The 15463-nt window shown below is 50.7% G+C and overlaps 1 protein-coding gene across 1 annotated transcript in view; it reads right to left on the minus strand.

Annotated features, from left to right (window-relative positions):
* PKD1L2 (polycystin 1 like 2) overlaps positions 1-15463 on the minus strand; it is a 118018-nt gene that overhangs the window by 65989 nt on the left and 36566 nt on the right. The window contains 8 exon segments of the mRNA XM_037743212.1: positions 487-611; positions 2275-2457; positions 5301-5432; positions 7258-7452; positions 8509-8654; positions 10880-11056; positions 13004-13145; positions 14817-14937. Coding sequence (XP_037599140.1) covers positions 487-611; positions 2275-2457; positions 5301-5432; positions 7258-7452; positions 8509-8654; positions 10880-11056; positions 13004-13145; positions 14817-14937 — 1221 coding nt within the window.

Below are 15463 nucleotides of genomic sequence, written 5' to 3' on the forward strand. Positions count from 1 at the left end.
CACTGAGAGATGAGCCCTCTGTGTGTGTGTGTGTGTGTGTGTGTGTGTGTGTGTGTGTGTGTGTGCGCGCGCACGCGCACGCATGCATGGTCCCAAGGTTAGTGGATCTTGAGTCCCTGCAAGCCCAAGGAGCAGTGGCTGGCCAGAAACACGCAGGGCGTGGTTGACAGCAGGCTGGTCCTATTCATTCAGCCCCCTTGCCTGCATGGCTGCCATGTGACCATCTCTCAGGACTCCCTCAGGTGGTTCCAACACTGGGCTTGACACTCCATGCCTCCCTTCCTGTGCTGTGCAAACACTCAACACGGTGGCAGGGGGACCTTCTCTCGGTGGAAAGCCCTTCCCAGCTCTAGGTCCCATCACTTCTCCATCCCCAGGGCTGGTCTGCTGAGCTCTGCCCAGCGCAAGGTCTTGGAGTGCAGGTGTGGAATGAGCCAGGTTAGGGGATGAGCTTTCTTGTGGACTGATGGTGCAGCCGGTTTGTACCTATTTGTGTATACAGAGATGGAGGGGGTGGCCAGCACGGCTGGAAGGCCCCCCGGCAGTTTTCCCAGCAGGAGGGAGGTCTGCACACGCTCCACGACGCCAAGCAGCCGCGGCACTGTGGCAGTCTAGAAAAGGAGGCAGAAGAATGTTAGGAGAATGTTGCTCTGGGCCTGCTGCCATACACCACTTTTTCCGCCATACACCACCTTTGGTCACTGTCCCCAGGCCAGTGTGGGACCTTCAGCAGGTTCAAGAGAGGACAGAGAGGAGGGAGAAAGACTGCCTTGGAGGTGGCCCTAAGAGCAGCACTCATAAAGCTTCCAGACTGGTGTCTGCGAGCCCATTCCATCCTCACGGTAACTTGGTGTGATGGGAGCTTTACTGGCCCCGTTGGACAGATGGCAGTGGAGGCAGAGACAGGGTAGGAGACTGTGGGAGGTCACAGGCTGATAAGGGGAAGAGCCAGGACTCAAGGCAAAGCATGTGGCTCCAGAGCCTATGTGCTCAACCGTCAGGGAATGTGGCTCTCTGAGCTCCTGAAATCCGCGAGGAGTCTACAGCTTGTTCCAGGGGAAATGGACAGCCGAGAGCGAGGCCATTTCACTGGGTCACCTGGGCTTTGACTCTGCTCCCCAGCCATCCCAACCCCTAGATGAGATGCATCCTGATGCCACAGCTGGTGCGGGGACTCAGGAAGGGCTGGGTGTTTGCACAGAATTCCGATTGGGGCACAGATTGTGTGTGTGTGTGTGTGTGTGCATGTGTGTGCGCACGCACACACATGAACACGCATGTGAGGGTGATGTCACTGCCTGTGAATGTCAGTGTTTGAGCGTGTGTATGTATGAGTGAATGTGGGTGTGGTCCTGAGTGTGTGTGCATACAAGTGTTTAAGTGTGGGTGAGTGTGCACAGATGATTGCAAGATTATGGAATGTGCAACCATATATGAGAGTCTGCAAGTATGTGCATGAATACGTGTGAGTGCATGGCCCTGTGTGAAGATGTGGATGTGTAAATGCGCATCTGTGTGCAAAAGTGTGTGCTTGAGGCCGTGTGAGAGTATGAGGGTCTCTCAGTATGTGTGAGCATGACCATGTGTTTTTGTGTACGAGTGTGTTTGTGAGATTGAGTGCATAAGTGTTGGAGTGTGTCTGAGCATGTGCGTGTGTGCATCCAAGCATCTTTGTGTGTTGCGTGTCTTTCATTTCTTCCTGAATACAGGCGATGGCCCCATGTGATAAAGAACTGTACAACAGGAAGAAATGGGTTTTGTGGCTCTGTCATGATGCCATCCAAGAGGTCATATCCCTACCAGGATGCTGGAGCCACATGAGACAGTGCTACACCTGTTTTTACTCTGGGCAGCTGCCTCTCTTCTGTGTTCTGGGTAAAATGAGCCCCAAGTTTACCCAGACCTGCTGTGGGGTCCATATGATCTCTCCAGCTGGCGGCTTACATGGGATGAGGCAGAGTGCCTTGATTTACCCATCAGGAAATGAGGCTTCAGGAAACTCTGTAACTTGCCCAAGGCACAAGCCTCCTAAGTGACTGAGGCAGAATTCAAACTCAGCTGCCTCCTTTCAGAGCCTGTGGTCTGCCCACCACACCACGCTGCCTCCCAGAAGCCCTGTTCTATGGAAATTTTCTTCTAGCTCCCAGGGCAACACCTTAACCTTGTGCCTCAGTTTCCTCATCTGTAAGATCAGGGGAAAAGCTCCACCTAGAAAAGCTGGCGTGAGCTGGGCACTGAGTGTGCGTGAGGTCTGTATCTGGCCTGGACACCCACCTGGCTGCTGCTGGCCTCTGCAGGCTCTTCTGGTCTGTTGGTCAGGGAAGCTTCCAGTACACTGCCCACAGCCTGAAACAGGTCCCTGGTAGCTGCCTGGTGCCGATGGTCCTCAGGGCGGGCCTTGGCACTTGCTGTCAACAGGGCCTCACTGGCACGTTGCAGAGCCCAGCTGGCCTCCCACTGGGTTCACCGAAATAAGAAAAAGCAGTGTGAGCCCCTGCTTAAGCGAGACCGGTTCCTGTGTCATTCGAAGGACTAGGGAAGCAAGGAGAGGGGAACAAGCCAGGAAAGAGCTGGGCCAGACCTGGCACGCCAGCTCCCTGTATCTCTGACTTGAGATCAGGTCCTCCTACCTTACAGTCCTCTGAGATCCTTCAGGAGAGTACCCTAGTCTGCCTCTGAATGCTTCCCAGAGTGCCCTGCACAGTGCCCAGCACATAGGTCTTCAGGAACATTCAATAACAAGGGGAGGGATGGATGGATGGATGGATGGATGGATGAAGGATGGATAGGTGGTTAGATAAATGGATCTATGGATGATAGGTGGATGGGTGGAAAAACAAGTGGAGAATGGATGGATGGATGGATGGGTGGGTGGAAGATGGATGGATGGCTGGGTGGGTGGATGAATGGTGGGTGGGTGGATGGAGAATGAGGGATGGATAAGTGGGTAGATGGATGGATGATAGGTGAATGGATGAATGGGTGGAAGATAAGTGGATGGAGGATGGATGAATGATGGTTGATAGATGGGTGGATGGTAGATGAATGAATAGGTGGATGGTTGTGTGGGTGGGTGGAGGGACATAGTACGTGTTCAAATTTGGTAGTTTTATAAGTATTTGTGAAATTATTTGTCTGACGTCTGGCTGTCTCAGTAGTCTGAAAGGGTCATAATGGCACATGCCATGTCTATATAATTTGCTGCTGAATTCTCAATGAATTGCACACTACCTGGCACATACTTGACATTCAGGAAGCACTTGTTAAATGGATGATGAAATTAATGCGTGCGTGAATGCATAGAAGGATAGAGGGGAGGATGTGTACAGGTTCACGTATGTACAGTGTATCTGCATATAAATAGATGGATTAGCAAATGGGTGTGTAAATGGGAAGTGTTACATCAATAATGAGCCCCAGAATAAAGGCCAGCCTTGCTGGCTTCAGGCTGGACGATTTTAGGGGCACAACCTCCTACCAGAGTGGGTGGGGCAAAGCCAGGATAGTTCTCTCCTCTTCTGTTTCATTTTTCTTTGTTGGTTGGTTTTTGAGACAGTCTTGCTCTGTTGCCCAGGCTAGGCTACAATAGCGCAAGCATGGCTTGCTGTAACCTCGAACTCCTGGGCTCAGGTGATCATTATGCCTCAGCCTCCTATGTAGTTGTGACTACAGGTATGAGCCACGATATTAGGCTTGTTTTGTTTGTTTGTTTGTTTGTGTGTGTGTGGTGTTTTTTGTTTGTTTGTTTGTTTTGTTTTTTTTTTTTTTTTTTTTTTTTTTTTTTTTTTTTTTTTTTTTTTTTTTTTTTTTTTTTTTTTTTTTTTTTTTTTGTAAACGTGGTTTCTCTGTGTTGCACAGACTGAACTTAAACTCTAGGGATCAAGTTATCCTACTGCTTCAGGCTCCCAAAGTGCTGAGATTTCAGGCATGAGCCACTGTGCTGGCCACTTTTCCTGTTTTTAGGGCTTCTTTTTATTGTTATTTTTTCATAGGCTCTTGCTCTGTCACCCATGCTGCAGTGCATTGGCACAACCACAGCTCGCTGCAGCCTTGACCTTCTGGGCTCAAGTGATCCTCCCACCTCAGCCTCCCAAGTAGCTAGGATTACAGGTATGCACCATGATGTCCAGGCTATTTTGTTTTGCTGTTTTTTGTTTGTTTGTTCTTGAGCTGGAGTCTCGCTCTATCACCCATAGTGGAGTGCAGTGGCACGATCTCAGCTTGCTGCAACCTCCACCTCAGCCTCCCGAGTAGCTGGGACTACAGGTAGATGCCACCATGCCTGGCTAATCTTTGCATTTTGAGTAGAGATGGGGGTTCACCATGTTGGCCAGGCTGGCCTCAAACTCCTTACCCCAGACAATCCACCCTGCCTCACTCTCGCAAAGTGCTGGGATTACAGGTGTGAGCCACTGTGCCCCACCTTTGTTTTGTTTTTGAAGGGATACGGTCTCACTGTGTTGCCCAGGCTGGTCTCAAACTCCTGGCCTCAAGCGGTCCTCCTGCCTCTGCCTCCCAAAGTGCTGGGATTACAGGCATCAGCCACCTTGCCTGGCTTATGGTTTCTTTTTTAACCCTTGGCTGTCAGAACCCTGGGAACATGGTGTTTTAATTTTGAGTTCTCCAAGAAGCAGATTGTGGAGCAAGGATTTGACAGCAAGTCATTTATTTGAAGATGATCTTAAGAAACAGTTGTGGGGAGTGGGGGGTGTGACAGGGAAGGGTGGAAGCCAGTATAGAAGAGTGATCAAACCCATTACCTGGGATTCAATCCTGCTTGGGATTATCCATCAAGAGGGGTGAGGGAGCTGGGGTATTTATACACCAGCCACATTAGTCACTGAATTCACTGCATGAGTTCCCAGCCAAAGGGGCAGGTAGAGTAGGCTCTGGGGGTCAGAGAAGACCCCCAGAAGGATAAGAAGGGCAGGAGCTGGCAGCCGGATGTCAGGCTGGCATAACACAGAAGTTGGGAGCATGAGCAGTCAGTAGCAGTATCTGGACACACACTTGGCCACCCAAATATTAATGAGATTCAGTTACTCCATCAAGTTGCTCACCAGCAGATGGATGAGTGAGAGTCCGGGCAAACAGGCCCTCTCACCCAGTGTGAGGTACAGAGGCTGCAGGAGGGGCACCTTCCCATGAATCACCCATGCAGTATCCCTAGAAAGAAGATGGCAGCCCCAGGGGAGCCCTGTGACCAAGGGACCCCTTCAACCTATGCTGATCTGGGTTGTCATCCACCTGCCATGGAGGAGCGTATCCCATGGCAGCCTTAGTGGATGGGAGCTACTCACCTGGGCCGAGGGTGTGAGTTCCTCGCTCCGGCGGGTCACCTCTCTCAGCACCTTGGCCAGCTCCTGCACCCTCCTCAAGTCTTCCAGGCTGGCGGTGACTGCAGACAGCGACCCCAGCACATGCTCTCTGACCTTGGGAGTGGGGAGAAGGCAGGAGAAGAAATGTAATTTCATGGCTCCATGAAGTAGTGTCGGGAAGATGCAGGCGCAGGGTCAGGAGTGAACAGGCTCGTTGAGGGGTTCTTTTTCTTTTTTCTTTTTTTTTCTCCGAGATGGATTCTCGCCCTGTCACCCAGGTTAGGGTGCAGTGGCACGATCTCAGCTCACTGCAACCTCTGCCTCCTGGATTCAAGAGATTTTCAGGCTTCAGCCTCCTGAGTAGCTGGGATTACAGGTGTGCACCACCACACCTGGCTATTTTTTGTATTTTTAGTAGAGACAGGGTTTCACCATGTTGACCAGGCTGGTCTTAAACTTCTGACCTCAAGTGATTTACCTGCCTCAGCCTCCCAGAGTGCTGGGATTACAGGCGTGAGCCACTGCACCTGGACTCATTGGGGGTTTCTAAAGCCCTGCAGACCTCTGTTTGCCTCATAGGATGTGTGATAGGCAGATAACAGCCCCCTGAAGATGCCCACAGTCACATCCCTGAAACCTGTCAATATGTTAGCACATGTGGCAAAAGGCACTTTGGCTAAGTTATTTTGGAGATGCAATCAGATTAAGGATTCTGAGACTGAGAGATGATCCCAGACGAACAGGTGGGACCAATGTCATCACATGATCCTTCTACAGCGGAGCCAGGGGCATTAGTCAGAAAAGGAGATGGGTGATGGAGGCAGGCGGGGAGGGTAAGAGAAAAAAGGGAAAGAGGATGAGGGAAGGGTGGAGAGAGAGGGAGAAGAGAGAGAGGGAGAGGAGGGGGCTTTGGAGGTACTGTGTGGCTGGCTTTGAGGAAAGGAGTCAAGGAGCGCAGGCGCCTCGAGAACCCGGGAAAGGCAAGGAATAACTTCTGCCCTGGAGCCTCCAGGTTTGCCCCTCTGCTGGCACCTTGGTTTTGTCCATTGAACCCCATTTTAAACTTCCAGCCTCCAGAACTATAAAGCGAATAAATGTGTGCTGTGTTAAGCCACTGTCTTTGTGGTCATTTGTAACAACAGTCCTACCAAACGTTTATAGGATGTCTCTAACTTTCTCCAAATCTTCAAGTTGAATCTATAGAATTTGGCACTTTTTGAAAATAAATCGTGTCTGAGGGTAGCACCTGTGACCAGAATGGCATGAAATTCAGAAACGCGCACACATAACTCATGTGGCAGACACTGGGAGTGGATGCAATTGTACGTTTTGCAATTGTTTATAATATGAGGTTGTAACACATTGGCCATTTTTGTAGATTAATACTGGTAGAATGTTGGCAATCTTATCTAGTTTTTTAGTTGCAGTGATTGTAATTCTTATTTAACTCTTACCACAGTAGTGTGAGGAAAACAGTATTCCTGTTCCTCTTTTCCACATGGGGAAGCTGAGGCTTAGAGAGGATTGGTCCCTGACCTGTGACAGTGTAAATGGTGGTAAGTGACAAAAGCTGGGACACCATCTGTGGTCCAACTCCAGACTGCTACCCATGTGACTCAGGGCAGTCTCCTTTCTCCTCTGCACCTCTGCCTCGTCATCTGCAATGTGAGGGGGAGGGAGTGAAGGGCTCTAAACTCCCCTGTCGCAGAGGCCTGTGCCTCCATGAGGGCCAGCCAAGAAAGCAGGTTACCAAGGAAGAAGGCGTTTTCTTCACTTTAAGCCACTCACCAGAAAGACCAGAGAGGCAGGTGGTGTCAGCCCCTTGGGAGACACCATGTTTTTCCCCTGATCCATGAACCCCGATCCACAGCCCAGATGGCCGCATGCAGACCCTGGGGCCCCAGAGGAAGGAAATGAAAGGAGCCCCCACCGCAGGCACCTTCCGTCTGGCATCTGTGCTCAGCGACTGTCCTGAGCCCTGGCTTTCCTGCTCTTGGTTCAGCACAGAGGTCAAGGCCTTGGCCAGCTGGAGGAGCTGCTCAGGGCCACCCTCGCCTTGCAGAGCTGTGGGGATCTTCTCTGACACGGCAGCCTGGAATGCTACATCCTTAACACATGTGTCTCCGAGTGCCACCTGTTGGGAAATCAGAAATGTGCTCAGAACCTGCTAGGATCAACCTGGCATCTGAAGTCAGGGTTCTTCATGTAGGGTCAGAGCAGGACTGGATGACTTTGGCCTGGCCTGGGGGCTCTCAAGCACTTTCTGAGGCTGAAAGGCAGCCAGACCTGCTCACATCAGGCAGCTGACGGCCACCCAAACCAAGCCTTGGTCGGCTCCAGCCTTGGGTAAGTCACTGCTCTGCCACTGGCTGCCCTCCTCCTCTTGTTCTCAACCTCTTCCACCTCCATCTGGCTTCTGACCCTTATAATCTTGGGATTTTCTTTCTTTTTTTTTTTTTTTTGATAACATTAACTTTACATAAGTGGGGCCAGACTTAATATAATCTTTTGTTGTCTTCTTTTGCTCAGTATTAGAGATGTATCAATTTTTGAGATAGAGTTTCGCTCTTGTTGCCCAGGCTGGAGGGCAATGTGGCAATCTAAGCTTACTGCGAACCTTGCCTCTGGGATCAAGCGATTCTCTTGCCTCAGCCTCCCAAGTAGCCTGGATTACAGGCATGCACCACCACGCCCAGCTAATTTTGTATTTTTAGTAGAGACGGGGTTTCTCCATGTTGGTCAGGCTGGTCTCGAACTCCTGGACATAGTGGCGTGAGTCACTGTGCCCGGCCTCTTCTTGGGATCTTATCCAGGCCCTTCGTTGTGTCTTTGTTGGCCAATCTTGGCCGTACTTCCTCCGAGCTCTCTACAGGTACTGGCCAAACTCATGCAAGAGTCATTCTCCAACCCCCTCCCCTGCACCCACCAGCTCCCAAGACCCTCCCCCTATTCTGGCCATGAAGTCATAAGATTTACAAAGGTAGAGACGATGTCTGTTGTGTCCCTCACTATACCCCCAGGATGTGGCACATAGTAAATGCCCTGTAAATATTTGTGGAAGGAATGGATGAATCATTGATTCATCTGGCAATGCCCCAGAATATCTTTCATCCAGTCACCCTTTTGGTGAGGTTCATATGAGTGGAGAATTTTTCTTTGTAAAGAGACAGAGGCCACTGCCATCACCCACCTTAACCACGGCCTGGGTCTGCTTTGTGTCCCCTGCACGATTGGTGGCAGAAATAACTACCGTCAGCACAGAGTCATTGTTCTCCTTTCCAAGCGGCAGATACACTGATGGCAGGACAGGTTCAGGGCCACAATGTAAGCAGGAACCTGGCAAAACCAGAAATTGACTGATAAGGGGGCATCTCTACCTGCAACTCACTCAGGTAGAGCCTGGTCACAGGGACACAAAAGCCACAGCTCTCGAAGGCCTGGTAGGCTCTTGGGATTCCATGCTTTTATGGAGTAGACAGCCACGTATGCTGATTCACTGTCTTCTCTAGGCATCTGCAGGTTGCTGTAACTTTGGAATAATTTTACTAAAATCCATAAAAAATTGCAGGAAAAATAACCCATTTACAGGTTTTTAAAAATTTTTAATTTTATTTATTTATTGAGACGGAGTCTTGCTGTGTTGCCAGGCTGGAGTGCAGTGGCACCATCTTGGCTCCCTGCAACCTCCGCCTCCTGGGTTCAAGCAATTCCCCTGCCTTAGCCTCCCAAGTAGCTGGGACTACAGGTGCATGCCACCACACTCGGCTAATTGCTATATTTTCAGTAGAGGTGGGGTTTCACCATGTTGGCCAGGATGGTCTTGATCTCCTGACCTTGTGATCCGCCCGAGGAAGAAAAAGAAGAAGGAGGGGGAGGAGGAGCAACAACGACAACTTAAAAATTAGCTCAGGGGCCAGGAGTTCAAGGCCAGCCTGAACAACTTAGGAAGACCTTGTTTCTACAAAACATGTAAAAATTGGGTCTCGAACTTCTGACCTCAGGTGATCCACCCACCTTGGCCTCCCAAAGTGCTGGAATTACAGGCATGAGCCACCGCGCCCAGCCTGGAACTCATTTTTCTAGAGCCACACTTTCCTGCCTCCCTGCTCACTTGGATGAGGTGGGAGAGGCACTAAAGCAAAACAGCCTATTGGAATTAGAGCAGCTGTTCTGGCCTTTCCCTCTGGGGGCATGCGCGTTTGAAATAAAATCCGCTTACCTTGCTTGATCTTTCTCCTTCCAGCACAGAGTCTCCTTCCAGGCTCAGCCCCATTCACAATCCTCTTAAGAGCTGGGTGTTTCCATATCTATTAGGGCACCTGTGAAAACTACACTCCCTTGGGTCTTATAATAGCTGATGTGCACTTTTCCCCATTCAAGGTGCAGTGTTTATGTCACTGTGATGTTTATGCTGGGTTTGGGGGAGCATCCTGGCAACACTCCTGGTGCCTGACTTTGGAGGAAAATTACAGTCTGACTAGAGCATTTTCAGATCAACAAAATGCCAAAGCCCTGCCGGGTGCAGTGGCTCACGCCTAGAATCCCAGCACTTTGGGGGGCCAAAGTAGGTGGATCACGTGAGGTCAGGAGTTTGAGACTAGCTTGGCCAACGTGGTGAAACCTCATCTCCACTAAAAATACAAAAATTAGCCTGGTGAGGTGGTGGGCGTCTCTAATACCAGCTACTCAGGAGGCAGAGGGAGAAGAATCACTTGAACCTGGGAGGCAGAGGTTGCAGTGAGCAATATCACACCACTGCACTCCAGCTTGGGTGACGGAGCTAGACTATCTCAAAAACAAAAAACAACAACAAAAAAAAACCAAAGCCCACTGGGAGGAGATAACTCAGATGAGCTCTCCAAGGACCAATCACTCCCCAAATGGAAGAATAAATGCAACATAAGTGGATTTATTTCCCCCATCTCTCCTGCTAATTAATGCCTTTGGCTGTCCCAGGGTGTGGGTGGTTAGGGTGACAGCAGGGAGACTGTGCGGGGTTTTCCACATTGTGGTTGGGGCCTTCCATGTTTGTCACCTGTACACCTCTGCAAAAACATTCTTTCAGCTCAGTTCGTCCTGCAATATCACCCATTCCCTGGGGCCACCTGCAAAGCAGCCTCAATGAAATTGTTAACCAGATTCTGTTAACCAGACTCATCTCTGTCTTCCTGAATAGCTCTAGGCTTCCGGAAGTCCCGACTACTCCGAGTGTGTAGGGGAGGGGGTGAGGGGGAGGATGGTGTCTTCGTGACAGCCCCACATGGTCATACTTTTGGGTATCCTTATTCATTTCACTCCATCACTGTCTCCCGTGCTAGGACAATGGATTTTGGCTTTCTGTTGTGGAAGAGCTACTGATGAGTCCAACTTCTCATGTCTCTGTGGATTGATGGCTGGGTCAGTGTCTTGGGGCTAGGGGTTGAGATTTGGGGGAGCCCTCATCCTGCCAACATCTCTCACGCACAGAATACATTCTTTGCAGCTCCCAGAGGGAACAGGCCCCTGTTCTGCAAGAAGATGAGCCCAGGAGCTGAGGGAAGAGCAGAGTCCTCAGCCAGTACCTGATTCCAGACAGAAGCAGAACTCCAAGGGTCCCAGGGCAGCGGAGGTGTTGCAGGAGATGGCAAAGCTTGTCAGAACGGTACCCTCCTCTGGGGCAATTGTGCAGGCAGGCACCTCGGGGGGAGGCAGAGTGCTGATCACATAGGTGTCCTCCCCATAGGCATGGCTGGTCAATGCTGGGAGTGAAGGCAGATCATGCTTAGGGGGCCATAGGGGCCCACAAACTCCATCCCGATGTTAAATTGCCCCAGGAGCTCGTTAAACACCAAGATTCCTGGGCCGTACTTCAAACCCAAAGCCTCAGATGTCTCTGGAGATTCCAGGGAGAGCCAGGAAATTTACATATCTAACAACTAAACAACCAAACCCCAAACAACTCTCTCTGATGCAAGGGATCCCAGGGCCTCACTTTGAGAAACTGGGCAAGATAGGGGAAGAAAATTAGACAGACCTGAGCTCGAATTTTAGTTCTGACATTTGCTAACCAAGTGACCTTGGACTTGACCTTTTCTTTTCCAGTTTTTTTTCTTATCTTTTTTTTGTTTTTAGAGATAGGGTCTTGCTCTGTCACCTAGACTGGAGTCCAGTTCTGCAAACATAGCTTACTGTAGCCTTGAACTCGTAGGCTTAAGTGATTCTACTGCCTTGGCCTCTTGAATAAGTGGGAACACAGGAGTGTACCATCATGGCTGGCTAATTTTCTTCTTTGAGAGGGAGTCCCGCTCTGTCACCCAGGCTGCAGTGCAGTGGCGTGATCTTGGCTCACTGCAACCTCCGCCTCCCAGGTTCAAGCCATTCTGCCTCAGCCTCCTGAGTAGCTGGGACTACAGGTGGGTGCCACCATGCCCAGCTAATTTTTGTATTTTTAGTAGAGACAGGGTTTCACTATGTTTGTCAGGCTGGCCTTGAACTCCTGAGCTTGTGATCTGTCTGCCTTGACCTCCCAAAGTGCTGGGATTATAGGCGTGAGCCACTGCACCCCGCCTTTAATTTTCTAATTTTTGTAGAGACAGGGTCTTGCTCTGTTGCCAGCGCTGGTCTTAAACTTCTGGCCTCAAGGGATCCTCCCACCTCAGCCTCCCGAAGTGCTGGGATTACAGGCATGAGCCACTGCACCCATGCTGAGAATTTGACCTTTTCAAGAGTCAGCTCCTCATCTGTGGAATGGGGCTGATGATAACAGCTTCCCTATGGAGATCTTGTGAGATGGGAGTTTACATGCTCAAGATCATGGAGCCAGGACGGACCAGAGCCAGGATCTGGAAACAGTCTGAGGCTACTCCAAAGCCCACACTCTTCCCAGATCACTGTAAAGAGACACCAGTGGACCTGCAGTCACATCCCACATCACCTGGAGTAGCCCCCTAGGTTTTCAGAGAGCGCATGCCTGGAAGAGCTGGGCATGAAGAGAATTTTAACCCATAAAAACTCATTCTTTGGCCTAGACCTAATTCAGAAAGTTTGGGGCGGACTCGAGAGTGTGCATTTTTAACTAACACTCTAGTTTATTCTGATGTGCATGGTCTGTGGGCCACTTTGGGAAAGATGGAAGCAAAGTCATCCTTTCTAAAAAGAATCATCACCTCCATTGTTTGTTTGTTTGAGAAGCTGTGTTTCCCACACTGGGCTTCTTTTAAATGAGAAGCCCTGAAGAATCCTGGCTGAGCATGCAGGTTGCACAACCCCAGAATGACCTGCTTGTGACACTGGGGTGATCTCATTCATCCTGCAAAATAACCATTCTGAGGCAGGCATTTTGATTATTCCAGTTTGCATGTGAGGAAACTGAGGCACAGAGAGGCGAAATCCTCTGCCTAACGTCTCCCTGGTAGAAACTGGCAGTGGTGCAATTCACACCAGAGCCTGCGCCGTGGCCTCTGCACTGAGCAGCTGCCCTGGCTGGGCGTGGTGACACGCACCTGCAATCCCAGCACTTTACGAGGCTGAGGCAGGAAGATGGCTTGGGTCCCAGAGTTCAAGACCAGCCTGGGCAATATAGTGAGGCCCCATCTCTCTATTTCAATATTTAAAAGAAAAAAAGAGAAATAAACGGATGCCCAATATCTGAGTGTTTCTGGGTGTGTCTGGGTTCCCTGAGAGGAGATGAAAGGGAGGCTTCGCACCTGTGGCTCTGATTCGGATGACCTCTCCCTGGGTCTGCAGAAAGGAGCTGTTCAGCCGCAGTGTGGAGGTGTTGCTCTGGAGGAGGGTTAAGGAACTTGGCCAAAATCCTCTGAGTCTGCAGGCATCCGGGAGGGTCTCAGCCTGAAAAAGAGCATCGCCCAGGGCTCCTGATGCCATAGCCAGGCCACTGGACTGCAGCAGGATAATAGCTTCTGAGTGCTAGGCAGCCTTTCAGATTTATTGCTGATGAACGGAGGACAGGCAGCCCCAGCTCCCTGAGGAGTCACCTGGAAGATAGACTTTCCAGCCTCATTGGGGTGTTTGTCTTAGGTTGGGTTCCCCAGAAGCAGAGCCTGAGATGAGGATTTGTGTGTAGGTTATTTATTTTTGAGCCAGGCACAGTGGCTTGTAAATCCCAGCACTTTGGGAGGCCGAGGTAGGCAGATCACCTGAGGTCAGGAGTTTGAGACCAGCCTGGCCAACATTGTGGCACTCCATCTCTACTAAAAATACAAAAAATAAGCCGGTTATGGTGGTATGTGCCTGTAATCCCAGTGATTAGGGAGGCTGAGTTAGGAGAGTCGCTTGAACCCAGGAGGCAGTGGTTACAGTGAACTGAGATCGCACCACTGGACTCCAACCTGGCAACAGACCGAGGCTCTGTCTTAAAAAAAAAAAAAAGAAAAGAAAATATTTTTGAGATGGAGTCTCACTCTGCTGCCCAGCCTAGAGTGCAGTGGCATTATCTTGGCTCATTGCAATCTCCGTCTCCCGGGTTCAAGCAATTCTCGTGCCTCAGCCTCCCGAGTAGCTGGGATTACAGGTAACCACCACCGTGCCCCACTAATGTTTTTGTATTTTTAATAGAGACAGGGTTTCACCATGTTGGCCCGGCTGTTCTCGAACCCCTGACCTCATGTGATCTGCCTGCCTCGGCCTCCCAAAGTGTCGGGGTTCCAGGCGTGAGCCACTGCACCTGGCCTTGTATGTGGGTTATTTACTGAAGGAGGGCTCACAGGGAAAAGCAGTGGAGAAAGAGAAGAAGCAGTGGAGAGAGAGAAACAGCCAAGAACAAAATGAGGCAAAAAACGGTTACGGGAGGCAGCCAGTCTCAGCCTGGTTGCCTGGGAGCTCTGCAGTGTAAGTTGCCTCACTGAAATCACCTACTTGGGGACAGGGAGGCTGGGCTGTTAGACCCTCCACCCATCAGTTGTTGGCCAATGGCCAGTCCATGAAAGCTGGAGTTGGGACTGTCCACCTGGGAAGCGGGACTTGGCTGGGATGCCAACAGCACCTGCCGCACGGTTTCTCCAGAGCTCTCGCTCCCTTGTGTCCGTTCGCCCTGCTATCAGTTCCCAGATTTTCTCCCCAGCCCAATACCCCGATTCCCACACCACAGGCTCTGCGTGGAGTGGAGTGGATCCAATCCTCGCCCCATACTGGGCATGCGACATGGGTGTGCTGAAAGTGCAAGGGAGATTCCCATTCTTTTTTTTTTTTTTTTTTTGAGACGGAATCTCGCATCTTCACCCAGGCTGGAGTCCAGTGGGGCGCGCTCGGCTCACTGCAACCTCCACCTCCCAGGTTCAAGCAATTCTCCGCCTCAGCCTCCCACCTGGGATTACAGGCGCCTGCCACCATGCCCGACTAGTTTTTGTATTTTAGTAGAGACGAGGTTTCGCCATCTTAGCCAGGCTGGCCTTGAACTCCTGACCTCGTGATCCACCCGCCTCAGCTTCCCAAAGTGCTGGGATTATAGGCGTGAGCCATCGTGCCCGGCCTCCATTCTTGAGTGGTTGTTGCAGTGCTCACCTTCTCTGCTGGGGTGTTGTCTAAATACCAGCTGAACACAGCCACTGGGGAGTCCTCTCCCATGGTGACCCTGAGCAGAATGTCTTCACTGGCATTAACTGGCCTGCAGTTCCTCTCACAGCTGAAAGGCAGACAGAGGACAGAGTGAGGAAGCTCCCCCAGGCATTGCTATCGTCTGGACGTTTGTCCCCCGAAACCTCATCTTGAAATATGAGTCCCAATGTTGGCGGCGGGGCTTAATGGGAGGTGTTTGGGTCATAGGGGCAGATTCCTCAGGAATGGATGAATGCCTTCCCTCAGGAGTGAGTTCCTGCACTGCTAGTGACCCCCAGAGCTGGTTGTTAAAAAGATGGCCAGTCGCAGTGGCTCATGTCTGTAATCCCAGCACTTTGGGAGGCCGAGGAAGGTGGATCACCTGAGGTCAGGCGTTTGAGACCAGCATGGCCAACATGGTGAAACCCCATCTCTACTAAAAATAAAAAAATTAGCCAGGCATGGTGGCGGGTGCCTACAATCCCAGCTACTCCGGAGATGGAGGCAGGAGAATTGCTTGAACCTGGGAGGTGAATGTTGCAGTCCCGGATTTTCCAACCATAAGAATCACCAGCCAAATAATCTTTCTTCTTCTTTTTTTTTTTTTTTTTTTT

This window comes from Cebus imitator, unplaced genomic scaffold (genome assembly GCF_001604975.1).
Source record: "Cebus imitator isolate Cc_AM_T3 unplaced genomic scaffold, Cebus_imitator-1.0 Scaffold137, whole genome shotgun sequence".
Classification (NCBI taxonomy): domain Eukaryota; kingdom Metazoa; phylum Chordata; class Mammalia; order Primates; family Cebidae; genus Cebus; species Cebus imitator.